The sequence below is a fragment of the Prionailurus viverrinus genome, chromosome D2 (assembly GCF_022837055.1).
Source record: "Prionailurus viverrinus isolate Anna chromosome D2, UM_Priviv_1.0, whole genome shotgun sequence".
NCBI lineage: Eukaryota > Metazoa > Chordata > Mammalia > Carnivora > Felidae > Prionailurus > Prionailurus viverrinus.
This window is the reverse complement of record NC_062571.1, coordinates 30613226-30641100: the sequence shown is the minus strand read 5'-3', so window position 1 is coordinate 30641100 and position 27875 is coordinate 30613226. Positions and strand designations below refer to the sequence as shown.

Genomic DNA, 27875 nt, shown 5'->3' with positions numbered 1-27875 from the left:
TTAAATAGTAAATACTAGTATTTTTATTCTGGCATAAAGCAGTATTTTATACATTAACTTACAGCATTTTATGTACAATTGTAAAGACACTGCTGCACAGATAACTCCAATGTAAAAATGGTTTGTATTTTAAAAGTTCATTGAGTCTGATACATTGGAAAATATTTTCTCTGTAGAAAATAGTAAAAACTGTAACATTTCCCAGCCTAACAAGCCCATTTAAATCAAACAGCTGAATTATATATTTACAAATACGGTTTGAATTCTGGGATCCAGGAGAAACTTTAGCTTCATTTGTTGAAAACAGCCATGTTTTCCATAAAATTAAGTTGTGTCAAGTGCAATTCCCACTAAACTTCCCCCTTACTCTTGATTTATGCCTGATTATTTTTCTGTGGGCTAATCCACATCAAGGTTTTAACTGCTCTTCCCTAAAGGACAGGTACTGTGTCCTTTGAATCTGCTTGATTAAATACTTTGGTTGTTATTAAAATATGCTCAGTATTTTGAGCAAAATTGAAATCTAATAAATTATAATCTACAAGACACATGAGTTGTCTGTTATCAAACACCTTCTCCTGTGGCTTGATGGAAGCCATGAGGAATGGGAGGAAAATGGTAAAATTGACAAGAGGATCAAGAAATAAAAGCCAAGATAATTGCTGAGAACACAGAGACATCCAGTTAGGACTGAAGGACAGAACTGAAGTCCAAACAGAGAAAGGACACATTGCCTCAAGCATCAAAGAGTTGAGCTGGCGGGGTACCTGGGTGGCTCAGTCGGTTAAACATCCGACTTTGACTCAGGTCATGATCTTGTGGTCCCTGAGTTCGAGCCCTGTGCCAGGCTCTGTGCTGACAGCTCAGAGCCTGGAGCCTGCTATTCTGTGTCTCCCTCTCTGCCCCCTCCCTGCTCATGCTCTCTGTCTCTCAAAAAAAAATAAATGTTAAAACTTTTTTTTTTTTTTTAAATTTCATTTAAAGAGTTGAGCTGGCTATCTGAACCCCTTACTGCAAGATGACAGAGTAAAATGCAGTTGGATAATGAGATCTGATGGAGCAAAAGAAACCAGGGCTTAGAAAGACTTCAATTGTTCAAAAATAATCAAATGAAAACAAGACAGGCCATGTATTTTAACTTCTCCTATCAGAGTTTATTCCCTGAGAGTCCCAGTCCAGAATTTCTAGGAATTAAGGCAAGAAAACAATGCCACTCTTAAGCTCCTGCACCATGCAGAAAGTTTCCCAAAGAAGTAATATTTGAGAACTCATAGAGTTACCTGACCAGGGGCTATATAAAATTTGTCAGTTCCCTCAAAGCTACAACCAAAAATAACCATACGCAGATTATCTTAAAAGGAAGTCTCTAAGCAGCTAAAACCTTTCAATGGAATAGCAGTCTAACAGAAATAGATCCTATACTGTGACTATAGGAACTAGGCCTCTGAGAAACCATTGGATCATTCTACCTAAAACTCCAGTTTACCCATTAGAAGTCAATTTCTAGAAACATTAATGACCTGTTGTTTACCATGAAAAGAATGCTTTTCATGTATTTTCACTTGCTCCTTTCTTTGCTCTTGAGATGAATGTTTCTTTCTCACATGTAAAAAATATTTTCAGTGGATTTCCTGACTCTTGTCATCAATGCAAATCTCTGCCCCCCACTCCCTTAATTCCTTCTTGGTAAATAATGTTAATCTTCCAACAGGAAGTGGAGTACATTATCATCAAGCACCTATTATTCAGCCTCCTTACTTACAAAGAAAGTTACAGGGCCACCTTATACATTTGGAATTCCTTAAAGACACTTGTTTTTTATTAAAATACTTCTTTATATATACATAAATAGATAAAATCTGTGAAGAATTCCTGAAGCATGAATTCAGCTTACATTGAAGAGTTAAAAATGTATCAAAATGTACATAATGATGGCTAATCTACATAATGTCTCCCATCAAATTTATCACTGTTCTTCAAATCTAGAGCACATGCTGGCATAAAATGTATTGCATCCCAGCAATTTTGAAATATTGCTTCAAAACACTGCTCAGTACTATTTCTCAGAGGACATGTTACAGGACCACGTGAGTCACTGTTAGGCAGGTGGCTGAGGAATGCCAATTACAGGTAAGCCTCGACTGCTCAGAGTGCCTCTCCAGAGACAGCTGCATTCCCCACAGGTATTCAGGGAAGGACACTATTTAAATACAGAGACCCCTCAACTTAAAAAGTATGGGCAAATACATGCTTGACTTGGTCTTATAACCTACAGACAATGCATCAGAATAAAAATATTACGAATTCATACATCTTTTCAAAAGAGAAACCTAATACAGAAACAGCAATAGTTACAAGTGATAATCATCAGATGGAAATAATTTCCATGAAGCTTGTCTCTCTGGGAGAGATGGGGACAAGGCAAGTGGTCAAGAAGGAAACACATGTGCTTTTAACTTCATAGGAAAATCAGTGTTCAGTTCCATGTTGCCGTATGAATCCTCTATTTGAAATTACTGCCCAAATGCTTTACTGAAACTCCGCTTCTGGCCTTTGTTTTGGAATCTGTTACTTTTGTTGCCACCTCCTGATCGCTGTCCTCTGAAGCTTCGATTTCCTTCCCGTTGTCCCCTGAAGCTTCTGTTTCCTTCTCGCTGTCCCCTGAAGCCTCGACTGCCTTCCCGCTGTCCCCTGAAGCCTCGATATCCTTCCCGTGGTCCTTCTAGCTCTGGTTGCTCCGTGGCCACAGATAGCTGCCAGCGACGTGAATCATGCCATTTCTCCTGTGGAGAGATAGTATTATTTTACCTGCTCTGATTTTTATTGAACTTGATTTTAAAAAGCATGAGAAAGACAGTATTTTTGCCCTTTCTCTAAAGAAAAACCAGATTGATAACCTAAGTGTTTAAAATTTAAAAGGTCACTGGTTAGGGGCACCTGGGTAGCTCAATCAGTTAAAGCATCCAATTCTTGATTTCGGCTCAGGTCATGCTCTTGCGGTTTGGGAATTTGAGTCCCGCATCAGGCTGTGAGCTGACAAGCGCGAAGCCTGCTTGGAATTCTCTGTCTCCCTCCCTCTCTGCCCCTTCCCTGCTCTCTTTCTCGCTCTCAAAAATAAATAAGCATCAAAAAAAAAGCTTTCTTTAATAAAATAAAAATAAGAATAAATAAAAGGTCACTGGTTAAAAATAACACAACCTTCAGGGCGCCTGGGTGGCTGAGTCAGTTAAGTGTCTGTATCCCCAGCTGTCAGGTAGTAAAACATGCAAATATACCACAAACCCGTATCTCACAGCAGTACTAAATGAAGATAGAGCAATTGAAGATGTCTATGTAAACCCCATACAACATACACAGGAGGAAAAAGCTAGACACTGTTCATAACTCTATAGATAAAGGAAAGAAGGAAAACAGGCTGAATAAGAAAAATATATGAATAAAAAGGCTAGGAGAAAAAAAATACTAAACTTCATTAACTCTTAATTGTCTTTTAGTAAAGGGACTAGAGCTGTTGATTCCTTTTCCATTATTTTGTGTTTTCACTAATGAACGTTTTATAACTTAAATGTTAACTTCAAAATCCAAGAGAAAGAATACCTGTATTTCTGTTACTGCTGCAGTAGGGACATCAAAGCAAACCCCCTGGAAATCAAAACAAATGCCAAGTTAATTCAGCCTTTCACCACAATTGTCAGTGTGCTCCAAAAGACCATATAATATTCAAAATTATATTCAAAAACAAAAAAAAAAACCCCTCCAGGTATGAATTTTAGATGGGACTTTCAACCAATGCCAACACATATCATACCTCCCAAAAGCACAACAGCAAAAACCCAAGGATACTTTAGAAAGGGAGTCAAAATGATTTAGAACTGGCTAGAGATCATTCTTGGCTATCATACTGCTAATTCCTCAAGTAGCTATTAGCTACCTTTTAGAGCTGAAGAAACAGAGGTTTGGAGAGGCTAAGTCAAAGGCCCCCAGCTGGGAAATAGAGCAGGTTTTAAACATCTGTTCAGTATGGCCCCAAACCAATGGTCTACATTAAAATACACTGCTTTCTGTAAGAAAAAGTGTCTACTACTCAGGATGACCTACCTAAAAGTAGAAAACTAAATGATTTTCCATTGTTAATTTTCTAGGTTTTCACAATTCACCTTGCTCTAATAAAATGGTTTTTATAGCACTTTTGGGGCACCTGGGTGGCTTAGTTGGTTAAGTGCCTGACTCTGGATTTCAGCTGAGGTCACGATGTCACAGGTTTCTGAGTTCCGGCCTCTGTGATGACAGCATGATGCCTGCTTAGGATTCTCTCTCTCTCTCTCTCTCTCTCTCTCTCTCTCTCTCTCTCTTTCTCTCTCTCTCTCTCTCCTCTCTCTCTCTCCCCCTCTCCCTCCCTTCCCCCCCAGCCCTGCACGCACACATGCTCTCTCTCACAAAATAAACATTTCTTTTTAAACAAAAAAATACAGGTGCCTGGGTGCCTCAGTTGGTTGAGTGTCCAACTTTTGATTCCAGCTCAGGTCACGACCTCAGAGTTCATGGGATCGACCCCCACACTGGACTCTGGGCTGACAGCGTGGAGTCTCCTTAGGATTTTCTCTCTCCCTCTCTCTCTGGCCCTCCCCTGCTCTTTCTGTCTCTAAAAATAAGTAAACTTAAAAATATATATTAAAAATACAAAAATAAACACTTTATAGGACCATAGCAGTGCCATCACCTCCAGTTAAGGAGATCCTATTTCTTGGTTTCCACAAATGTAGTTAGAACCACCCCTGCAACGGACACAGGCATTCCTCTTCCCTAGCTATCTTTAACTGCAACATTTTATGAGGAACACCCCACTTCCACCCAACAACTCACCCAACCATAACCACAGGTCGCATCAGGTACTGATGGATTTTGCCACTTGTGGGGATCATCATCCACAAAATTATTACGTATTTAACACCAGCCACTCACTGAAGTATAAAGATAACTAAAAAATCGTTTCTGCCCTTGAGTACATCATAGGCTTCAAGGCTCTCAGTCAATAAGCAAGCCCAGCAAGATAAAATTTGCCTGAATAAAGGCACGCCCTAAAAACCCTGAAGTATGGATATGGTGCCCCCGACTCTACTGTATGGCCAGGGAAAGCTTCACAGGGAGACTCAAGGTTAAGCCACACCATAAATAACGTGCAGGAAAAAAAAAAATACTATGAACACCGGGTTGAGCCACTTAGAATGACAGAACGCAAGGTGTACTTGGCACTGCTAGAGTGGAGGTACTAGCAGTGAGGAGGCAGTAAGGGGAGTAGGACCTGCTCGTGAAGACTCATCCGCCATGTGAAAGCTGAGACTGTAACCCATACTGTATGTATGTAACCCATACTTAAGTTCCTTAAGGAGGTAAACACAGACATGCAGCGAGGTGACGATAAACCAGATCTGGTTCTCTAAGCAAGTGATTTACAAAGTACAGTCTACGCCCCCGGGGAAACCTGAGATCTTTTGCAGAGGTTCCACAAAGTGAAAACAATTTTCCTAATACTAAAATATGTGTCCTTTCCACTCTCACGCTCTCATAAGCACACAGTGGAGTTTCTCGGACACCATTTACCCGTGATGCTACCACAGCTCTGATGGCAAATGGAACGGTATTCTTTGGTTTTCGAATTCCAGTTTTCATTTCTAACACAGTAAACACTAATAGATACAACCCACACAAACAAAAGCTTTTTGGTACTCTCACCATTCATTAAGAATATAAAAGGGTCATGAGACCAAACAGTTTGAGAACTGCTGTGCTGGTCTACCATTAACTGACAGCAAGACTCAGAAGAAAGAACACCAGGTTTGGAAGGCAAGATTTAAAATTTTAGTTTTCGGGGCACCTGGGTGGCTCAGTTGGTTAAGCGTCCGACTTCACTCAGGTCATGATCTCACAGTTTGTGAGTCCAAGCCCCGCGTCGGGCTCTGTGCTGACAGCTTGGGGCCGGGAGCCTGCTTCGGATTCTGTGTCTCCCTCTCTCTCTGGCCCTCACCCACTCACACTCTGTGTCTCTATCTCTCAAAAATAAACAAACATTAAAAAAAAAATTTTTTTAATTAAAATTTTGGGTTTGAGGGGCGCCTGGGTGGCGCAGTCGGTTAAGCGTCCGACTTCAGCCAGGTCACGATCTCGCGGTCTGGGAGTTCGAGCCCCACGTCGGGCTCTGGGCTGATGGCTCGGAGCCTGGAGCCTGGAGCCTGTTTCTGATTCTGTGTCTCCCTCTCTCTCTGCCCCTCCCCCGTTCATGCTCTGTCTCTCTCTGTCCCCCCAAAAATAAATAAACGTTGAAAAAAAAAAATTTAAAAAATATAAATAAATAAATAAAAATAAAATTTTGGGTTTGAATTAAAGATTCTGAATCCAATTTTGAATAATTTTATGTTGTTTAATAACCCCATCTGACTAGAAATGTCAGGGAAGCAGCTGGGACTTCATGTCCGGCACCGCATGCAGATAGTTCAGGCTAAAGATACCAGATGAGGTAGTTGTCCATCACTAAGTGGCAACAGAGGGTCAGGAATACATCGCCTAGCAAAGACTATATACAGAGCAAAAAGATGCACCATCCCCACACAACAGGGAGAAACCTACATTTGGTGTTTCATTGTCCACATTAAGCTACTGAACCAAAGCAGGGTCACAACATTACTTACCTGCTTTCCTTTGAGAAAAACCATTCCCTTCACTTTGGAATCAATTTCTTCGCCCAGCTGCTCTTTAAGTTCTTTCCAAGCATAACTAATGTTTGGCATTTCAATCGAGCATCGTAAGATCATGGTCACAAAGCCCTTAGAGAAAAAAGGGGAACAAAATTAGTCTCAAAAACAAACCTAACTGATAAAAAAAATTGCCCTCATGTTTCTAAACTATTTCTGGAAAAGTTCCTCCTAAAAGCATACACCACTCTCCCAACACAATCACATAAATTAGTACAAGTAAGACTGGGAACTCTGAACAAGACTGACGGTTTGTGCCAATGTCAGTACCCCAGTTGTGACATTATAGTTTTGCAAAATGATACCACTGAGGGAAATTGGACAAAATGTACAAAGGAATCTCTCCGTGTTACCTCTTAAAACTACATGTAAACCTACAATTGTCTCAAAAATTTCAATTAAAAAAAAAAAGGAAAAAATGCATATACTTTAAGTTTCTAGGTATACTGATCAAATGTATCATATGCTTTTATGTCTTTAAGTGGCTGAGGTTCTCTTTGGAGGATTAAAAAAACTGACATACAATTCACATACCATATCGTACACCATTTTAAAGTATACAATTCATGGGTTTTCAGTATATTCACAAGGTTTCAACCATCACCACTAACTAAAATTCCAAAATGTTTTATTACGCAAAAAATAAACCACATGCCCATTAGCAGTCAATGTCATTGCCCCCAACTGAGACAGTGGAAATGAGTAATCTACTTTCTTTCTCCAAGGGATTTGTTTATATATATATATATATATATATACACCTACCTTCATACAAAAGTTAAAACAATTGGGACGTCTAACTGAACCCTTTTAAATCCTGCTCAAACTCAAAATTACCCCAAGTGTCAGAGTTCGACAGGAAGCCTTACCGCATCTGAGTTGATCAAAGAGCGCTGGTCTACTGATGTGGCACCTGAAATATGGGCCAGTGCTGCTGCTAAGGCTTCCACGGCTCCCTTCTCCTCTATCAGTTTCTCAGCTGACTGCTTGAAGTGACCAATGGCAGTGGGAGGCACAGAATCCAAAAGCCTATGGTGTGATTGAGTATATTTGTTAGGAGAATGGAAAGAGCGGACATATTTCATTTTCAAGACAACAGCATCTCAAGATAAATCAGTAACTTCCAAACCAAATCTTTTATATATCTAACACACATCACTTTGATGCAATGTATATGTATAATCACCACATTTATGTAAAAATAAATCCATTCCTTAGGGTGCCTGGGTGGCTCAGTCAGTTAAGCATCCAACTCTTGATTTCGGGTCAGATAATAATCTCAGTTTGTGAGATCAAGCCCCATGTCGGGGTCTGCACTGACATTGTGGAGCCTGCTTGGGATTCTCTCTCTCCTTGCCCCTCCCCTGCTTATACTCCCTCTCCCTCTCTCAAAAGAGATAAATTAACTAAAAGATAAAAGAAAGCCATCCCTTTGATTACATCTAATTTTACTATCAAATTAAAAAAAGTTTCATTCTGGGGCACCTGGGTGGCTCACTTGGTTAAGCATCCGAGTCTTGATTTCTGCTTAGGTCATGATTTCAAGCCCTGTGTCAGGCTCTGCGCTGAGCATGGAGCCTGCTTAAGATTCTCTCTCCCTCTCTCTCTGCCCCTCTCCCCTGCTCGCATGTTCTCTAAAATTAATTAAACAAAGTTTTATCCCAAGGAAATAACAGAACAAATATCAAGATGTTCACCACAGTGTTATTTATGATATAGAAAGAGTATACTGACTTTGGCCTAGGTCTTGATCTCATGGTTTGTGAGTTCAGCCCCACATCAGCCCCACATAATGCTGTCAGCATTATGCTGACAGCTCTGAGCCTGGAGACTGCTTTGGATTCTGGGTCTCCCTCTATCTCTATGCCCCTCCCCTGCTTGGGCACGTGGACTCTCTCTTTCACAAAACTAAACATTAAAAAAAAATTTTTTTAAAGGGTACAAAACAGGTAAGAAAATGGGACTGGTTAAATAAACCATGAGACAGATATAATGGAACTCCATGCTGCTACTGAAAGTGATATTAAAGATGTTGAACATTTCTTTTCTTTTTTAAATTTATTTATTTATTTTCATAGAAAGCATGAGTGGGGGAGGGGCAGAGAAAGAGGGGGAGAGAAAATTCCAAGCCGGCTCCTCACTGTCAGTGCAGAGCCCAATATGGGGCTCAAACCCATGAACTGTGAGATCGTGACCCGAGCCAAAGTCCAATGCTTAACTGACTGAGCCACCCAGGTGCCCCTGAACATTTCTTACAATAATAAGCATATGCTACTTTATGGATCAAAAAATACTATAGCTATCTCCATTCTTTTTTTAACTTTTTTTAAATTATTATTTTTTTAACATTTATTTTTGACAGAGAGAGAGAGAGACAGAGACAGAGAGACAGAGAGAGACAGAGCATGAGCGGGGGAGGGGCAGAGAGAGAGAGGGAGACACAGAATCAGAAGCAGGCTCCAGGCTCTGAGCTGTCAGCACAGAGCCCGACGTGAGGCTCGAACTCACAAACCACGAGTTTGTGACCTGAGCCAAAGTCGGATGCTCAACCGACTGAGCCACCCAGGCGCCCCTTTTTTAACTTTTTTTTTTTAGTTTTAGAGAGAGGGAGAAAGAGCATGCATGCACCCAAGCAGGGTAGAGGAACAGAGGGAGAGAGAGAATCTTAAACAAGCTCCACACTCAGCATGGAGCCCGATGTGTGGCTCAATCCCAGGACCCTGGGATCACGACCTGAGCAGAAATCATGAGTTAGATGCTCAACCAATTGAGCCACCCAGAGGCCCCTCCATTCTGCAATAAAAAGGAAAAAAGACTTCTAAGTCAGGTTAAAAATGATAAGGACTTTTTATGAGACTACACACTTGTTAGAGAATCACTATTATCTTGGTGATAATAAATGTCACATCTTCAAAAGGACACAAATGAACAAGGCCACCCGAGGCAGCCTCTTTCAGCAAGACTGCCCCTTTACAGGACATCTTACATACACCACCAGCTTGTCCTCTTTTCTCCTTCCTGGCCATCTAATCCCAAATTTCCTTAAGTAGTGTCATAGGGAACCCTGTCTACAGAATACTGAAAGTATGCCATGCTAAAAAAAAATTTGAAAATTACTGAGTTAAATTATTTTCATTTGGAGAACTTTCCTGAGCCATTAATTAATATGGTAACACAAAGCATTTCCTTTGATCACAGACTTCTATTTATAAAAAATGTTTACTTATTTGAGAGACAGAGTGCACATGCTCTAAATAAACTCTGAAAAAAAATTTTTTTAAGTTTTATTTATTCTGAGAGAGAAAAAAAAAACAAGAGCAGGGGAAGGTCAAAGGAGAGAAAGAAAGCAGGAGCAGGAGAGAGAGAGGAAAGAGCAAGAATCTCAAGCAGGCTCTGCACTGTTGGCATAGAACCTGATGCAGGGCTTGAACCCACGAACCATGAGATCATGATCTGAGCCGAAGTCAGATGCTCAACCGACTAAGACACCCAGGTGCCCCTCAGATTCAGTGGGTTTTTTTTTTTTAAGTTTATTTATTTTTGAAGAAGAGAGAGAGTGTGAGTGGGGGAGGTGTAGAGAGAGAGGGAGACACAGAATCTGAAGCAGGCTCCAGGCTCTGAGCTGTCAGCACAGAGCACAACACAGGGCTCTAATGACCTGAGCTGAAGTCGGACACCCAACCGAGTCACCCAGGCGCCCCCAGATTCAGTGGTTCTCTTAAGCAGAGAATGTAGGCCACCATTTGGAAACGTTTGGAAAATAGTCAGGACCTTCTGGTTTTCGTAATGCCAAGCCCATTCGCCCCCCAGCATACACCGCATAGCCAGAGATGCTAAACAACTAACTATCCATCAATTTGTAGCACAATCCCACAAAATAATTCTCTTGCCCCCAATGCCAGTAGCACCTCCAGTGACAAACACTGTTAGTTAATCTAATCCTCACCATCTCGGAGTAACTTAAAGAAATAATCAATTCATTCCCACCAGTTGAGGAACTAGATTGATGATGATGTGAAGTATAATCTTGTGACCCAATCTAATCAATCTCCACACGGTAAGTGCCCATACTGTATCTAAGATACGGTTCCTTAAAACGCCCAAGACAAACCAAACTATTAATACTGGTTTCTTCTGGTGAACAGGATTGGGTAGGGATAAATACAAATTAGGACTTTTGTTTTGTAAAATTTTACTTAAGCACAGTCTATTTTTATAACAAATAGGTTGTAAGTTGTCAATATATAAATCCAATAGCCAAATCTCATTTCTGCACAAAGCTAGGCAGTAAATGGAACAAGCACTACAACAGACGTAGCAGTGGGTAGGAAACATACCTGATGGCATCTTTGCTGGAAGCTTTTATTATCTCTGTTGCAGAAGGAACACCTATTCGTTTAAATTTAATTCCCTACAAGAAAAAGAACCATAGTTTAATATACAATATGGCCATCAATTGTTTTCACTGAGATTAAATTCTCTAATTTTTTATATTACCAAACATACTATTACACATTTAAAAAATAAACTTTTAATTTTAGAATGGTTTTAGGCTTACAGAAAAGTTGCAAATATAGTACCCAGAGTTCCTGTACACTATGCACCGAATTTCCCTATTATTAGTACTATGGTACATTTGCCACAGGCAAGAAACCAACAGTGCAGCATTACTATTAACTGAATTCCAGAGTTTATTCGAATTTCACTAGTTTTTCTCCAAATATCCTTATTCTGTTCCAGTGACACATTACATTCAGTGATCATATGTTCTTAGTCTCCTCTGATCTCTGGCAGTTTCTGCCTTTCCTGATTTTTCATGACCTTGATAGTTTTAAGGAGTGCTGGCAAAGTATTTTATAGAATTCTGTCCCTCACTGTGAGGCTGCCTCGGGTTCTTTGCGTGCTCAAGACTGAGATTATGGATTTGGGGGAAGAAAACCAGAGATGAATGCTGTCTCATCACATCATTCTCAAAGCATATGCTAATCACTGCTGTTAATGACAATCATCCTGGCCGGGGAGTGCTTGCTTTCTGCACTGTTAAGTGCTCCTCTCCTCCATAAGTCTGGATATGGGGAGAGATTAATCTGTCAGAAAAATCAGTCTCCTCTCTCCATTTTAAATTTATCCTTTTGGTTTTAAAGTAATTCCTATAACCCCCTAATCTATGCTTAAATATTTGGGGTGTGTTCATGTTATCATTGTCTGAAAACTGCCTTTCAAACATAAAAATAACCCATGTAATTGTAAATATAAAAACAAAACCACTGCTTTCAAATGCAAACTTATTTCATTCAAAATGGGCTTTATGTTATAGTACAATGTATAAAACAACATGTACCTAACAAGCTTTCAGTTATGGCAACATGCTAGAAATAAAAACTTAAAATTAATAAAAATCGAGTAACAACAAACAAAGACTGACTTTAGAATTCAACATTTGCTGAATGAAAAGCTAAGAACATAGTTTTACCGCTTTTTGCTCCACTTGTGCTAACTGATATTCTTCCTTGTGCTGATAAAAGCAGATGCAAATCCCCGTCCTTCCAGCTCTGCCCGTCCTTCCAGAACGATGAATGTAGGATTCCACATCCTATTGAAGTAAGAGACATGAGTGACACTGAACAAAAAGAGACAAAAACCTGAGTGGTCTATGCAGAGGCAAGTGTGGTGGTTTTAATCTACACCCAGAGTGTGCGGTTCTTTAGCACTTCTAAATTAAAGAACTGTGACCATTTTTTAAAAAATCTCTAGAATAGCAGTTCCTATCCTATGGGCAAATCTGAAAAAAGCATCATCTAAATAGTACTGTACTACAGAACCACGTAAGTAATTTCAATCTTCAACTTTGTTGTAACCCACTAAAAAGCTATAAAAAAAAAAAAAGTAATGATATATCTTCTTTAACTCAATATATCTAAGTTATATCACTTCAATATACTATCCACATAAAAAAACAGATCACTGAGATATTTTACATTCTTTTTTTTGTATGTCTTCGAAATCCAGAGTACATAATAGAAAGTTTAAAATATAAACAAAACCCCAATGTGTATATTACATTTAGAACACACATGTCAATTCAGACTGTTTCCAGTGCTGAACAGCTACACATAGCTGTGGCCATCAAATCGGACAGCACAGTTCTACAGGCTCCCTTAAACAACATGTATGTCACACACTAATCAGACTTCCTTTGTAAGAACTGGTGACTTCACAGTAATCAGGTATTTTTTCTATCATTGTAAAACAACCTTTAATCCTGAGGAATCTGCCAATTTGTGGGGGTCCTCACGTTTGAAGTGATGGGAGCAGAAAAGGCTCCTTCAGACCAACTTTTACTTACAGGAAGCACTGTTCATATCACATAACCTGATGCTTCGGCCCCCTCCCTAAGAGGTTCTCATCACCCACAGAGGCTATTAATCACAGGTCTTTTTTCCCTTCTTTATCCTGTAGTTCATGGGTTTATGCTACCCTCACCCCGCCGGAGTCCTACCCATCTTCAAAGCCCAGTTCACAACTGCACTACCTGCATGAGCCAACCAAAATTCCCTTCAACAAGAAACAATCTTTCCAGCCTCTGGCCACTGACCACAGTTCCACTCAACTATCAGTTCTGAGAGAAGGACCTCAGAAGAAGTTTGTTTTAAAAATCACCACAGCTTCCTAGCACTCAAAAGAGACAGCTATTATTAACCACATGAAACTAGACCATATAACTTCCAATTTGTTTTAGTATCCTCTCCCCCCAAAAACCAAACCAAAACAAAACAAAACTGTAGTATAGAACACTTACCTTTGGGGGAGAACTCTGTACAACCAGATCAACCTCAGGGATGTCTAACCCACGAGCAGCAACATTGGTTGCAACCAAAACTCCAAAATCACCATTTCTAAAACCTTTCAGAGTGATTTCTCTCTGCTTCTGAGGAATATCTCCATGTAATGACTGGGCATCCTGCCAAAGAAATAAACTGGCATAAGAACACCAGATCCAACAATCCAGCTACTTTTAACACAACAAATCAGGCCTGTAAAGACATTCGGATTTTGGTGATAGTTCTGCTGAAAATAACATAAAGGGAAAAACATATGCCTTACACGGACAAGCCTCAAATTTTTTCTACTCCTTGGTCGTTAGGATCAACTGTGTCCGGCTATATTTACTAGGTAAAAAACACTAGACAGACTGATCAAACCTACTTTGTCAGTGTAACCTTGGGTTTGAGGCACTGTTTCCTCATCTGTGAGAGGAGACTGTCAGATCAGGTGAACTCTAAAATGTTAATGGGGTCTACCAGTTGAAAGATGCTTCCTCCCTACAGGAAAAAGGGGGAAGAACCAACCTGCTTTATGGACACATTCTGTGACAACTCCTGGGCTTCTTTCTTGGTCTCGCAGAAGATGATAGTGCGCCCGTGAAAACCACTATATACTCGGATTACATCCCCAATAACTGCTGCCCTCTGAGTCCAGTGGCACTTGATAGCCAGGTGCTTATAGGAGTGGAAAAAAGATCTATTTAGTAAAGCCCACCTGGAACCGGAAATCACCTGCTCAACACTAGCGGTGCTAGAAGCAATTGTTTAATATGGACTAGAACAGACTGCCGCCACCACTGTGTAGAGAAAAAAACCCAAACTCATTAACACAGGGAGCCATTCCCCTTTCTCCAAAGAGCATCTGGTTCCTCTGTTTTCTGAACTAACAAGGAAAACAAAAGAAGAAATGCCATTCCCTTGATTCCTACAGGAAACCAAGGAATTGACCAGAGAAAAATTTCAGTATTTTTTTTGTCCTTTCATCCACTTAAAACTGCGATTAGTCAGTTAGCGTGCATGTCTATTCCTTGGGTGAAAGGAATTCTAGGTGCTGGGCCCTAAAATGAAAATAGCTTCAAAACAAAGTACTAGATATCTCTGCTGCCCTTGAGTGTTTAAATTCTAGGTGTTGGGGCACCTGGCTGGCTCAATTGGTAGAGCATGCAACTCTTGGGATTGTGCGTTTAAGCCCCACATTTTGTGTAGAGACAACTTAAAAACATAATCTTAAAAAAAAAAAAAGTCAATCAATTCTAGTGTAATTTCTTTCTATTTACAAAATTCAGACAGATAGATTCCAAAAGATTTTGAAATCAGAGTACCAGATAATGAAACTTAGAGAACACAGATAACCACACACAACACAAACAGAAATAGATCTTTACTTGGATCCTCACATGGATTTAGTATTTATCTGGAAAAACAGTTTGTATTTTCCAGTCTTAATATTATCAGACAGGGAAAAAATGATATACAAAATTCTAACTGAATGAATCATTTACCTCCACAGTTATTGCCGTTTTCTGAGTCTTTTTACCAATGAGGTCCACCTGTTCATATGTAGATCTCATGTATTTCTTAGCAACGTTATATACCCAATGAGGGCAGGTTGCAGAAAAAAGCAATGTTTGGGGATTGTCTTCCGAATCTTTGGGGGGGAAAAAAAGTCAGTATGAATAACCCAAATAAGCCTACACAGTACTCCACCTCACCCAGTTCTTCCCCAATCAACATGCAACAGCAACCGCCTGAGGCCAAGCCAGGCACTGATGACACAGAAATGAAAGACACAAAGATTCCTAATGGGCAAAGAAATACTTCCTATGTAATTTACGTAAAGGAGACCTGAAATACCAAAAGTACTTTAAAATTATTTTGCTTTCTGACCCTGGCCTTTATGAACCACGAAGGAAATCTGTCCATTATGAGACCTGTCACCTGGAAAACACCTGTTCATCAAGACCAGTAACCACCTCGTTTAGATCACTAAGTAAATAACCTACAATAAACACCAACACAGATTAGATTCTATATTCGTCTCTACTCTCTAGCATTTCCTGAGTATTTTGAGTTTAGAATTCCAGTCTATTCATTCTTTGAGGTCAGGTACTAAAAAACTTCCCTAGCCCCACCCCAGCCCCCCTTTTTTAGTTTGCTCTTTGAATAACACTGCATTTTCATACAGTATTTCAAATGGTGGGGTAAATAAGTAGAGCCCTTTTGGAGAGCAACTTGACAATGTACATTGAGAAACATGAACTATTTATAACTTTCAACTCAGTAACTTCATTTCTGGACATCTACCCTAAAAAATAAATTCCAGGGGCGCCTGGGTGGCGCAGTCGGTTAAGCGTCCGACTTCAGCCAGGTCACGATCTCACGGTCCGTGAGTTCGAGCCCCGCGTCAGGCTCTGGGCTGATGGCTCAGAGCCTGGAGCCTGTTTCCGATTCTGTGTCTCCCTCTCTCTCTGCCCCTCGCCCGTTCATGCTCTGTCTCTCTCTGTCCCAAAAATAAATAAACGTTGAAAAAAAAAATTTTTTTTAAATAAAAAATAAAAAATAAATTCCAAATACTGAGGCGTGAAGGAAGCTATTTGCATACAAATGTCTATAGGCAGAATTATTTGTATTATCTAAAAATCAAAATACACAGATGGAATTAAATCATGGCAAAACCTCTTCACGGAGTGTAATGCCAAATTTTTATATGCATGATAAGATTATAATTAACACACACACATATGCAACAATAGTACAAAGTCAGGAAGAAATAGACCAAAAGCAAAACACGCCAAGCTGGCAGAGTATCAAATTTTCTTCTTTTATCTTTTACTTTCCCCATTATTATGTGATAAATCATGGTGGTTTTTTTTTTTTTTAAGTTTCCTAAATAAAATAAATCATCCCCCAATTTAAGGCTTCTTTTAACTCTTAGAAGACCACTTAATCACCACCCTTCCTGTAATCCTTTTATCACTTCCTTGAATTTGGAGCTTACCTTTCTTGTATGCCACACTTAAAATCTCTTCCACTTGATCAGCAAACCCCATATCTAACATCTGGTCAACTTCATCCAGGACAACATGCTTAAGTTTGGTGAGATCTAGCTTGCCATTCTGCAGGTGGTCTTTGATACGACCTGGGGTCCCAACCAGGATATCAATCCCATTCCGCATGCGTTCAACTATAAAAAACATCAATAAGATATACTAGGTTTTAAATCCTTTTATTAGTCTCAGGTACCAATTAAATATATTTTTATTCTAAAATGTTAACTACAATACAAGGTAATATGGTAAGTATCAAAGATAAAGATACTCAAGGCACTCCTTAATCTAGTGGGAAGAACAGATAAGAAGTGACAGTCCAGAAAAATGCACCAGTGGGAGATGGAAGCACCAGGAAAGAAGGACTTCCTTGGTAACACAAAGTGTCAAGGTTTCACAGACAAACTGAGAATGAGAATCTTTTTTTTGTTTAAGTTTATTTATTTTGAAGGAGACAGAGAGGGAGAAAGGCGGGGGGGGGAGAGAGAGAGAGAGAGAGAGAGAGAGAGAGAAAGAGCAAGCGAGCACGAGTAGGGGAGGAGCAGAGAGAATCTCAAGTAGGCTCCACGCTCTCAGAGCAGAGACCAACATGGGGCTCAATCCCACAAACCATGAGATCACGACCTGAGCTGAAATCAAGAGTTGGTCACCCAAGTGACTGAACCACCCCGGTGCCTCTAGAATGAGAATCTTAAAGAAATATAAGCAATCTCTATCAAAATAACCCAGCATTCTTCACAGAGCTAGAATAAACAATCCTAAAATTTGTATGGAACCAGAAAAGACCCGCATAGCCAAAGCAATCCTGAAAGAGAAAACCGAAGCTGGAGGCATCACAATCGCAGGCTTCAAGCTGCATTACAAAGCTGTAATCATCAAGACGGTACGATATGGGCACAAGAACAGACACTCAGATCAATGGAACAGAACAGAGAACCCAGAAATGGACCCACAAACTTATGGCCAACTAATCTTTGACAAAGCAGGAAAGAGTATCCAATGGAGTAAAGACAGTCTCTTCAGCAAATGGTGCTGGGAAAACTGAACAGCGATATGCAGAAAAATGAACCTGGACCACTTTCTTACACCATACACAAAAATAAACTCAAAATGGGAAAAACTTAAATGTAAGACAGGAAGCCATCAAAATTCTTGAGGAGAAAGCAGGCAAAGCAGGTTGACCTCGACCGCAGCAACTTCTTACTCAACACGTCTCCGGAGGCAAGGGAAACAAAAGCAAAAATGAACTCTTGGGACCTCATCAAAATAAAAAACTTCTGCACAGCAAAGGAAACAATCAGCAAAACTAAAAGACAACCGATGGAACTGGAGAAGATATTTGCAAATGACATATCAGATAAAGGGTTAGTATCCAAAATCTATAAAGAACTTAGCAAACTCAACACCCAAAATACAAATAATCCAGTGAAGAAATGGGGAAAAGACATGAATAGACACTTCTCCAAAGAAGACATCCAGATGGCCAAGCGACACATGAAAAAAATGCTCAACATCATCGTCAGGGACATATAAATCAAAACCACAATGAGATTACCACCTCACTCCTGTCAGAATGACTAACATAAACAACTCAGGCAACAACAGATGTTGGCGAGGATGCGGAGAAAGAGGATCTCTTTTGCATTGCTGGTGGGAATACAAGCTGGTGCAGCCACTATGGAACAGTATGGAGCTTCCTCAAAAAATTAAAAATAGAACTACCCCAGGACCCAGTAATTGCACTAGTAGGTATTTATCCAAGGGATACAGGTATGCTGTTTCGAAGGGGCACATGCACCCCGATGTTTATAGCAGCACTATCAACAATAGCCAAAGTATGGAAAGAGCCCAAATGTCCATCAACAGATGAATGGATAAAGATGCGGTATATATATACAATGGAGTATTACTCAGCAATCAGAAAGAATGAAATCTTGCCATTTGCAACTATGTCCATGGAACTAGAGGTTACTATGTTAAGCAAAATTAGTCAAAGAAAGACAAACGTCACATGACTTTACTCACATGAGGAATTTAAGATACAAAATAGACGAACTAAGGGAAGGGAAGCAAAAATAATATAAAAACAAAACATAAGAGATTCTTAAACATAGAGGACAAACAGAGGGTTGCTGGAGGGGTTGTGGGAGGGGGGAAGGGCTAAATGGGTAAGGGGCATTAAGGAATCTACTCCTGAAATCATTGTTGCACTATATGCTAATTTGGATGTAAATTTTAAAATAATTTAAAAAAAAAAAAAAAAAAAAAAAAGGAAGAAAGAACTGTATACACAGTAGGGTAATCAGGTATAGAAAGAATGAGACAGGGTAGAAGGGTAAGTATTCCCAGAAGGCACAGAGATGTTCAAGAAAATGGAATTCAGTATAACGAGGTGAGGTGGTTAATAATGCAATTTTTTACTCAACTGCTCTTGCAGTCTAGGGGTCTCACCAGGCACTCTACATTCTCCAATTCAATCCTCATAACACCCCTGCAGGGTGAATTCACTAAACTTATTTTTTCACACAAGCAAACGAAAAGAAAAATCAAGCACCCTGAACTTCAAATCACACTGTGAGCAGAGTCTAAATTCAAACGTACACTCTTCTGATGCCAAAGCCTAGTTCACTCAATCAAAGCTGGAAAGAAATAGTCACAAGCATTGCATGCCAATACTAACATTTTTAATGCCTTAAATACCTTCCTGAATTATATTATCTGCTCTACCTAATAAAGCTTCCAGGTCTTGAACTGGTAAGTAATGGAATCCTACAATAGGGGCCTGCAACATTTGGCCCCTGGGCTCAGAGGAAGGCCCGCCTACAGCAAGAAACAAACAAAGACCCCAAAACAGCCAGACCCATCCTCTTTGACAGATAAAAAGAGTAACTCTGAATCATGACCTTCTAGTTCTAAGAGCCCCCTGGACTCTATCCTCTTGGGTTCAGTAAGATACCTTTGTAGCCTCCTTTAGATAAACATAGGCAAATAACACAAAACTCCAAAGAACTATATACAGGATTTTACGCATCATTATGCAGGACGATGTTCTTGATCATCTTTAAACAGTAATGACGAAAGAGGGGCGCCTGGGTGGTGTTGGTTGAGCGTCCGACTTCAGCTCAGGTCATGATCTCATGGCTGGTGAGTTCGAGTCCCGCATTGGGCTCTATGCTGACAGCTCAGAGCCTGGAGCCTGGTGCTGTATCTGCCTCCCTCTCTGCCCCTCCCCTACTCACACTCTGTCTCTCTCTGTCTCAAAAACAAACAAACATTAAAAAAAACTTTTTAAAAAAGAATGATGACAAAAGAAAACTACTATAAATGACTAAACCAGGTAAAGACAGATGTCAAGATCAGAGAAACCCTACCAGGGCACCCAACAATGGTTGACATTTTCCTTCCCTCACTTTTCGATTTACTTACTTTGACCTCCATAGGGAGTTCCACCATAAAAACAAGCCACTGCCAGCTTTCTTGTGATGTCACTGAAGTCTCTGCTTACTTGATTGGCCAACTCCCTTGTGGGTGCAAGAACCAGTACCTGAAAAGGAAAAACTAATCACTGAATTCAAAGTATCATGAAGTACTTGTTTCTTAACAAATTTGAAATTCATCAGAAGGTTCAACTCATCCTACCAAGTATTTTCAAAACATCTATTATGTGCTTTGCAACATAGTTTCGTGTGGGGAAGGATCATAAATGTAATACAGTCCCTGACAAATCTACTCAGAAGAAAAGTTTGTGATCCTACCAATCAGAAGAGAAGTAGATGCCCAAACATGTGGTGCTCCAGGAGGGCTGCCCGGAGTAGGCTGGAGGAAGTGAGGAGTTTCGTGGAGCTGTTACTACTTAAAAAAACCATTCCAGGAAAAGCAACCACTCGAGCAAGGAGTAACACCACTGAGGATAACAACATTAGCTAATCTTTGAGCTTTTACTGTCTCAGGCTCTACTATACACTTACTACACATTCTTCTGTAATTCTCACAAGTTACTGACCTGACAACTGTACCTATAGTAAACACACACAAGATTTTGAACCAAAAGGCTAAGAAGCAAAGCCTGGATTTAAATTCAAACAGCTGGGCTCCAAAACCTGTCGACTGAACCTCTACATTACAGTAAACTTAAAGTAGAACAAAGATAAGTTAAGGCAGGACCAACATGGTGAGGGGCTTTGAATCCCAGAGCAGTCCGAGTTTGACCCAACAAGACATAAAACGTGAAACTACTACAGATCCTTAAGTAGGGTAACAGCATGAAACAAGTGTGACTTAAGAACAATGTTCACTAATTCATCAGATACATTCACCCAACAGATATTTACTGAACATCCACTATGTGTAGGCTGGAATAACTCCAAGTGCTGGAATAATTCATTTGTTTAATGCTGCATTTGTTTACAGCAATAAACAATGAATTAATGAGGGGTGAGTATGGACACTGGAAGGCCAGTAAACAAATGAGGCAGGGCCAGAAAGTCAAGCACAAGAACCCATAACCATGATGACCACATAGGCATTTCAGTGAGGTTAAGGTTTGCGAAATGCCAGTTTCTCCAGAAATGAACCTGATGAGCACCAGCCTGACAAGGAAGCTTGGCCTCTTCACCTCTTTGAGTACCCCTCCTTCTACTCATGCATCTCTACTTAAAACTGCTTTCTCCATCTAGGCAAAAATGGTCAGACACTTGATCAAACCTGTGAGCTGCAGGAGCATCTAATAGTTTGAAGGGAACACAAAGAGCATTAATAATACAGGCAGTCACAACCATGGGGCAGATTACAATATTTAAATACACAGGTTTGTGGCCAAGAATCTTAAGAGAATAATCCTGCTTTAGCTTCAAATAAAGATCTCAAGATACCAAAAAAAAAAAAAAAAAAAAAAAAAAAAGGAAAGGAAAAGGAAAAAACACTTTAAGGAGAACCCAGTAAAAAACTATACTACAGATTTGGAGCCCCTGAGGTCTGTGTTAAAGATAGTTACCCGAGGGGCACGGCCTCTTTTCCGGTCTTGTAGTTCTCCCTGAAGTTTCTCAATCAAAGGGATGGCAAAGGAGAAGGTCTTCCCGGTTCCTGTCCGTGCCTGTGCAATTAAGTCCTTTCCACTATAGACATGGTGAAATGTCTTTGCTTGTATCGGAAACAGAAAGGTCACCCCGCGGCCTGTGAACAAATTTACCATGTTACCTGACATTGCAGTTCTTAAAATCCCAGCCATGTTTCTGGTCCTAGAGAATTAAAGAATTCTACTTTCTTGTCAATATCTACAAAGTCAGGCTCCAATGTATTCTGGTAGTGAAGAATCTGCTTGACTGAAAAATATCAACAAACTTTAAAGCACCAAATTAGGGGTGCCTGGGTGGCTCAGCTGGTTGAACGTCCAACTTGATTTTGGCTCAGGTCACGATCCCAGTGTCCTGGGATTGAGCCCCACATCAGGCTCCGTGCTTAGCATGGAGCCTGCTTGAAACTGTCTCTGTCTCTCTCTCTCTCTCTCTCTACCCCTCTGCCTCCCTCCCCTACTCTTGCACTCTCTAAAAAATAAAAAAAAATTAAAGTACCAAATTATAGCAAACATTTTTTTTTTAGAATTTAGTTACTTGTTATGTAATCTCATCCATAGGTCAACAGAAGCCCCAAATCTGGATTTGCAGTCCAGACTATGCCACACCTGATTCAGAAAACACCTACCCACACATGTGACTACCTAGTTTGTTCAGAGGCACACCGCTAGGCTGAGTTCTGAGTCAAGTTGGTATTATGAAGAGATGCCTCACGAAGCGGGAGAGAATAACAAAGAAAATACGAACCATACAAATAAATGGCATGAACCATTTATTTGTACCAGAACAATCAGTCCTCACACTTCTGAATATACACATTGGTTTGAATAAAATTTAATCACCTATTTAAGAGACAGCAAAGCCATCACCAGTATGGTCCTATACTATATATACAGATCTAAGTTATTATGTGGTTCCACATATTGTCCTTCATCTCAACAAAAATAGTGGAGTGCTTCCAAATAATATACAGTAACATTATACAATAGTTCCAAAATATTACCTTTGAGAAGTTTAATGGTCTCTTCAGATATGGGAAAATTAGAGAAAGCACCTTCTTTTTGTTCCACAGGTATTTCCTATCAAGTAAAGGGCCACAGAAAGAAATCAGTAACTTTAATCCCACAGGTAGTCACAGAGACGCCTTCTGAGAAAGAAACAAAAGAACCTATTCGAAAACATATCTTCTAAATCAACCACAAAGACAGAGAAACTTTGGTAGGTAAATTAAGATCCAAAAAGGAAATCATAATCATCTATAAAACCCTAACAAAAGGAAAATGCAAATATATACTGTAGATATATTACGTGTGGCTAGTAAAGGCAGATTCAGTCTCAACTAAAAACTATTCTGTTGCCATCCCATACCAATATACAGGAGTCCTCCATTATCCACAGGGGAGACCCCTAGTGGATACCTGAATAGTACAGAACCTTAAATATACTGTTTTCTACTACGCACACATACCCAAGATAAAGTTTAACTTATAAATTAGGCACAGTAACAAACTAATGACAATAACTAATAATAAACTGGAACAATTATAACAATAGATCATGATAAAAATTATGCAAATGTGGTCTCTCTCTAAATATCTTCCTGTACTGCACTCATACTTCTTGTGATGATACAGGATTGATAAAATGCCTATGTGATGACATGAAGTGAGGTGAATGACGTAGGCATTGTGATGCAGCATCAGGCTACTACTGTCCTTCTGACAATGTGTCAGGAGGAGAATCATTTACTCTTGAACGTGGTTGACAGGGGGCAATTGAAACCCCAGAAAGAAAAACATCAGATGAGGGGGGACTACTATACTGCTGAACAGGTCATTAACCCTTTTGCATAGCCACATCTTTCACATATATTCACAGAAAATAAGAAACAAACATTTACGACAAAGTGGTCACTGTGGCATTATTTGATAATAAAAAATTTAAATGCTCAATACAGGAATTAAGTGATTTTCTAAACATTTATATAATGGGTTATGGAACCAATGAAAATATTTATTATTTAGGGGTGCCTGGGTGGCTCAGTCGGTTAAGCACCGACTTCGGCTAAGGTCATGATCTCGCGGTTCATGGGTTCAAGCCCCCATCAGGCTGTGTGCTGATAGCTCAGAGCCTCGAGCCTGCTTCGGATTCTGTGTCTCCCTCTCTCTCTGCCCCTCCCCTGCTCATGCTCTGTCTTTTTCTTTTTCTCAAAAAGCAAACATTAAAAAAATAGAACATAATGTTTAAATAAAAGTGGAAAGGCAGGAAACAAGATTGCATAGAGTACAATCCTAATCTGATAAAAAATAGTTATATATATATATATATATATATATATATATATATAAAGTACTGTAAAGAAACAGCATTCAACAACAGGTTACCTCTATACCTAATGAGTATTTAATATTTACTGAGTTTATGAATGCTGAAATTCTAGGGAACTTTTTGTTTTTAGCAAACAAAATGTTTTTATGTTTTTTATTATTTTGAGAGAGAGACAGCAAGTGGGGAAGGGGCAGCAGGAGAGGGAGACACAGAATCAGAAACAGGCTCCAGGCTCTGAACCGTCAGCACAGAGTCTGACCTGGGGCTCAAACCTACGAACCATTAAGATCAGAACCTGAGCCTAAGTCAGATGCCATCCAGGTGCCCCAAATTTCTGTATTTTCCTAATTCTGTAAATCACTTATAATCAGAAAAAAAATTTATTTATTTACCTATTTATTTTGAGGGGCACCTGGATATGAACCAAGGAAAAAAAATTTAAATGTTGACTATGACCTATGGCAAACAGAAAATTATTAGAATTAGGATTTCTTTGATGACTGAGTTTCTGAAAGGTAACAGAACTACTTCCAAGTGGACATCCAATCATCGGGTTCAACTTGAGTTAATGGCCAAACAAAAACTTATGCAAAATCAAACAAAATCCTTTTCAGTAGCTCTACTAATTAAGGTTTTTTGGTGAAACCCCTCAGAGGGAAGCTAGGGCCTATCTGCATAACTATAATCTCTCCTTTTAATTTCTGACTTGCAAATAAGCAGACGTGGAGAGAAGACATTCCCTAAACTTAAATAGGCCTGTTTCTTTGCAAAGGAAACATTCTAACTTTAAGCTATTTTTAAGATGAAGTCTTACCCTGAATGCAGGCAGCATGCAGCTCAAGGGACCCCCCATAAAGTGTCAACACATCAAATTTTCTCCTGCTTCTGTTGCCTCTAGGTAGCAATTACCTACTTATTTATCTGAAACCACAATGAAAGATACGCTCTACATATGAAAATGCAACTTTACCTGCTCTAATTCACTGTTACTTTCTTCACTGGAGTTAGAGACAGGTCCAGAATGAGGGAATCCATTCTTCAGTTTGGGGCTTTTCTCTCCAATGTCTCCATTCATTTCCTTTTCTTTTTTCATCTTCTTCGGCTTAGGAGCACCTATTTCTTCTTCAGAAGGCTCCTCACTTTTCATTACTTTTTTGGTTTTAGGAGAAACAACTTTCTTTTCAAAGGACTCCTTTGGTTTCTTCACACTTTTGGTTTTAGGAGAAATAATGTCATCCTGAGATGACTCCTCTTTCTTTTTTGCCTTTTTGGATTTAGGAGAATTCATGTCAATCTCAGAAGACTCGGCTTTCTTTTTAATTTTTTTGGCTTTGGGGGAAATAGTTTCTTCCTTTACTTCTGTTGCCTCTTCAGTCTTATTAGACTTTGGCTTCTCTTTTTTACCCTTCTAAGAAATTAAAAAATACAAACTACTGAGCAAAGCATGTATACATTTGTATGATGCATCAATTCTCGATTATTTCAAGATCATGTAATTATGAAGAACACAATTTTGGGGCATTTTTCAACGTCTGTACCTTCTCCTTTCAATAAGACAAAACACTATGCTTTTTAGTACCATTTCTTAGTTATATGGAAATAAGTACATTGTATATCAATGACTTCATGAGCTCAGAAGAGAATGCCTCTTGGCAACTATTTAATTCATGTTGGTTGAACAAGTTGTAAAATCAAGTTTTCATAAGAGATTTGGGGTTTCTTATGGGATGCTCCAGGAGTCGTCAAGAGGTACAACTACAGAAAGTGATCAAGTACAGTTTAATTTAATTCTAATAGAGCAGTAAGGCCACATATGTCCACAGACGGACAATATTAAGCAGATTTCTTTCTCTGCTAGAATTCATAATATCTGTCTTGGCTATGTGACAAGTGCAAATAAATTTACAGAGACACTTTATGAACCAAAAAGCTATAAAATCCCACAATCTATCACCCCGCAATCATCACGCGCTAAGAAAAAAAAGATGATCTAATTTAAAGAGGAAAAAAAAGCATAAGTTACTAGGAAATGGAATGGGTGAAACCTCAAAGCCAAATCAGACTACGGCTCCTACCTGAAATGTGTGACCTTTTCCAACTTTTCCTATTCCTGAAAGTTAATTACTTAATATTACTGAAATCAAATAGACAGGTGCTTAGCCTCTGTTAAAACCTTTCTGAAAGGCCAATCACAGAAATATGAAGACTAGAACATTTAGCTGAAATCAGCCTCCCTGAAACTTCAGGCCCCGCCTCCACTCTCAAATCACAGATGAGGGTGATCTTTCCCACATGATCATCTTTCAGACATCTGAAAAATAATCTGGTCTCCCCACAAGATTTCAGTTCTTTCATCCCTTCGCTCCACTAAGTAAGAGGATTTCCTAACTCAGTGGCCTCTCTTGGAATGTAATGGAGTTTGGCCGCGTCCCTCTTCACTTGACCATCCCACAACTGAATACCTTCACTGACGCTGAGCAGGCAAACCAGGACCACTTCCTCCCCACCTGTGGGGACAAGTCTGTGCTCCCTCGGCTTCCTACAACGCCAAAATATTGCTGTTGTAAAAGCTCCCCATCAAAAAGGCCCATAAACAGCCAAGGAAAGGAAATTCTAAATCATGTAGGATACAAATTCAGGGACAATGTTTGTTCTCACTGACTGACCTTATTTCAGAACAGACACCCAGTCACAAGTGAAATCGCTAAGGAAGTAACAGTAAAGAGGCAGACAGGTATCAAGGTAACTTAAGACCACTACACCCTGCTGGCCTCTATCAAAAACACGGTGTGCCGTTAGCACCACAACACGTTACATTTCCACGGGAAATCTGGTCAACAGATCTTAAGCCGAACTGAATTACTTCATCTTCTAAAGGTTGCTTACCGAAAAACAAACTGTATTTCCCGAACTACTACAGTAAAATGTCACTGCTCACGCCGCCCACGTGTGCAGGTGGGTTGAGGTGTGGCTAGTCTAGGCTAAAGCTTCAGTCTCTACCAGGACTGACAATTCCCTCCGCGCACGCTCAAACCCGGTCAGGTCTGAGCCTGAGCCAGCAACGTGGGGCCCAACCGTGAACATCTTACTGCGCACCAGGTGCGGGGCGCCCAGACTCCAGAACCACATGGGAGCGGTGCTCACCCCAGCTCCGGTCCGCCTGCGCCCGTCGCCGGCACAGCTCCCCGGCGCCCCACGGCCGGGCTCTGGACGCGCCGGGTCCGCGTGTGCGCCACGGGCTCCTTAGCCGGACCCCCGCCCATCCTGTACCCCACTCCTCTCAGCACCCTAGGACCCTCAGCCCCCGATGGCACCTTCGCATTCTGCTTTCGCGGTGTCTCCAGTTTTTCCATGGCCGTGTCTGAGTCCAAATCCACGTCACTAAGGAGTTTCCCCGGCATCTTTCAGGACAAGCAACTGAGGCCGACCAGTCAGTTCCACCGCGTGGAGGGGAAGAGACAGTACTACCCATTTAGCCCACCCACTTTCGTCACTTCCGGAAGCAAAGCATTTCCTGCGGAAGCAGAAAGTCCCAGAGACGCCACGGCCCACGCGGTACGGCTGGAGCTTGTGGTGCTCCCGCTGGTTGCGAGTAGTGAATTGACCGCTTACAACGCCTGAGGAGTCCAACCAACTGGAAGGAACCACAAAAGTTAGTAAACACTAGTCAGATTTCCCCCAACCCCCGACCTGATAAATAACTTGTTTTTCCGTGGTGTCTCTTCAGTGTATATATTAGATTGCTGGAGTTTGCAAGATCCTTTCACGCACAGACGCGGTAAATGTGTCTTCTTGATCACCTTTTGGAAACGTCGACACTGAAAGGAGATGCCCAGACTCGCAAGCCTGGATAAG

At 40.3% G+C, this 27875-nt stretch overlaps 2 protein-coding genes across 2 annotated transcripts in view; both read right to left on the bottom strand.

Moving 5' to 3' along the window:
* On the bottom strand, positions 1-27483 carry DDX21 (DExD-box helicase 21). Its single transcript, XM_047824463.1, has 15 exons — positions 27335-27483; positions 24991-25428; positions 22696-22771; positions 21614-21792; positions 20047-20164; positions 16572-16757; positions 15076-15221; positions 14099-14248; positions 13549-13710; positions 12223-12342; positions 11087-11160; positions 7619-7778; positions 6687-6821; positions 3598-3642; positions 1-2783 (listed from the first exon to the last, which is right to left on the bottom strand). The coding sequence occupies exons 1-15, from the start codon at positions 27419-27421 to the stop codon at positions 2514-2516; spliced, it is 2346 nt and encodes a 781-aa protein (XP_047680419.1). The 5' UTR covers positions 27422-27483; the 3' UTR covers positions 1-2513.
* DDX50 (DExD-box helicase 50) overlaps positions 27474-27875 on the bottom strand; it is a 40112-nt gene continuing 39710 nt past the window's right edge. Inside the window, exon 14 of the mRNA XM_047824467.1 lies at positions 27474-27484. The gene's annotated coding sequence lies outside the window, so the exon portion shown is untranslated. The remainder of the gene's footprint in view (positions 27485-27875) is intronic.

Coding starts and splice junctions, on each gene's coding strand:
- DDX21 (XM_047824463.1), bottom strand. CDS start 27,421: ATGCCGGGGAAACTCCTTAGTGACGTGGATTTGGACTCAGACACGGCC. Junction 25,429..27,334: donor CGCGAAAGCAGAATGCGAAG/GTGCCATCGGGG, acceptor TTAATTTCTTAG/AAGGGTAAAAAAGAGAAGCC. Junction 2,784..3,597: donor CAGCAGTAACAGAAATACAG/GTATTCTTTCTC, acceptor ATCTCTCCACAG/GAGAAATGGCATGATTCACG.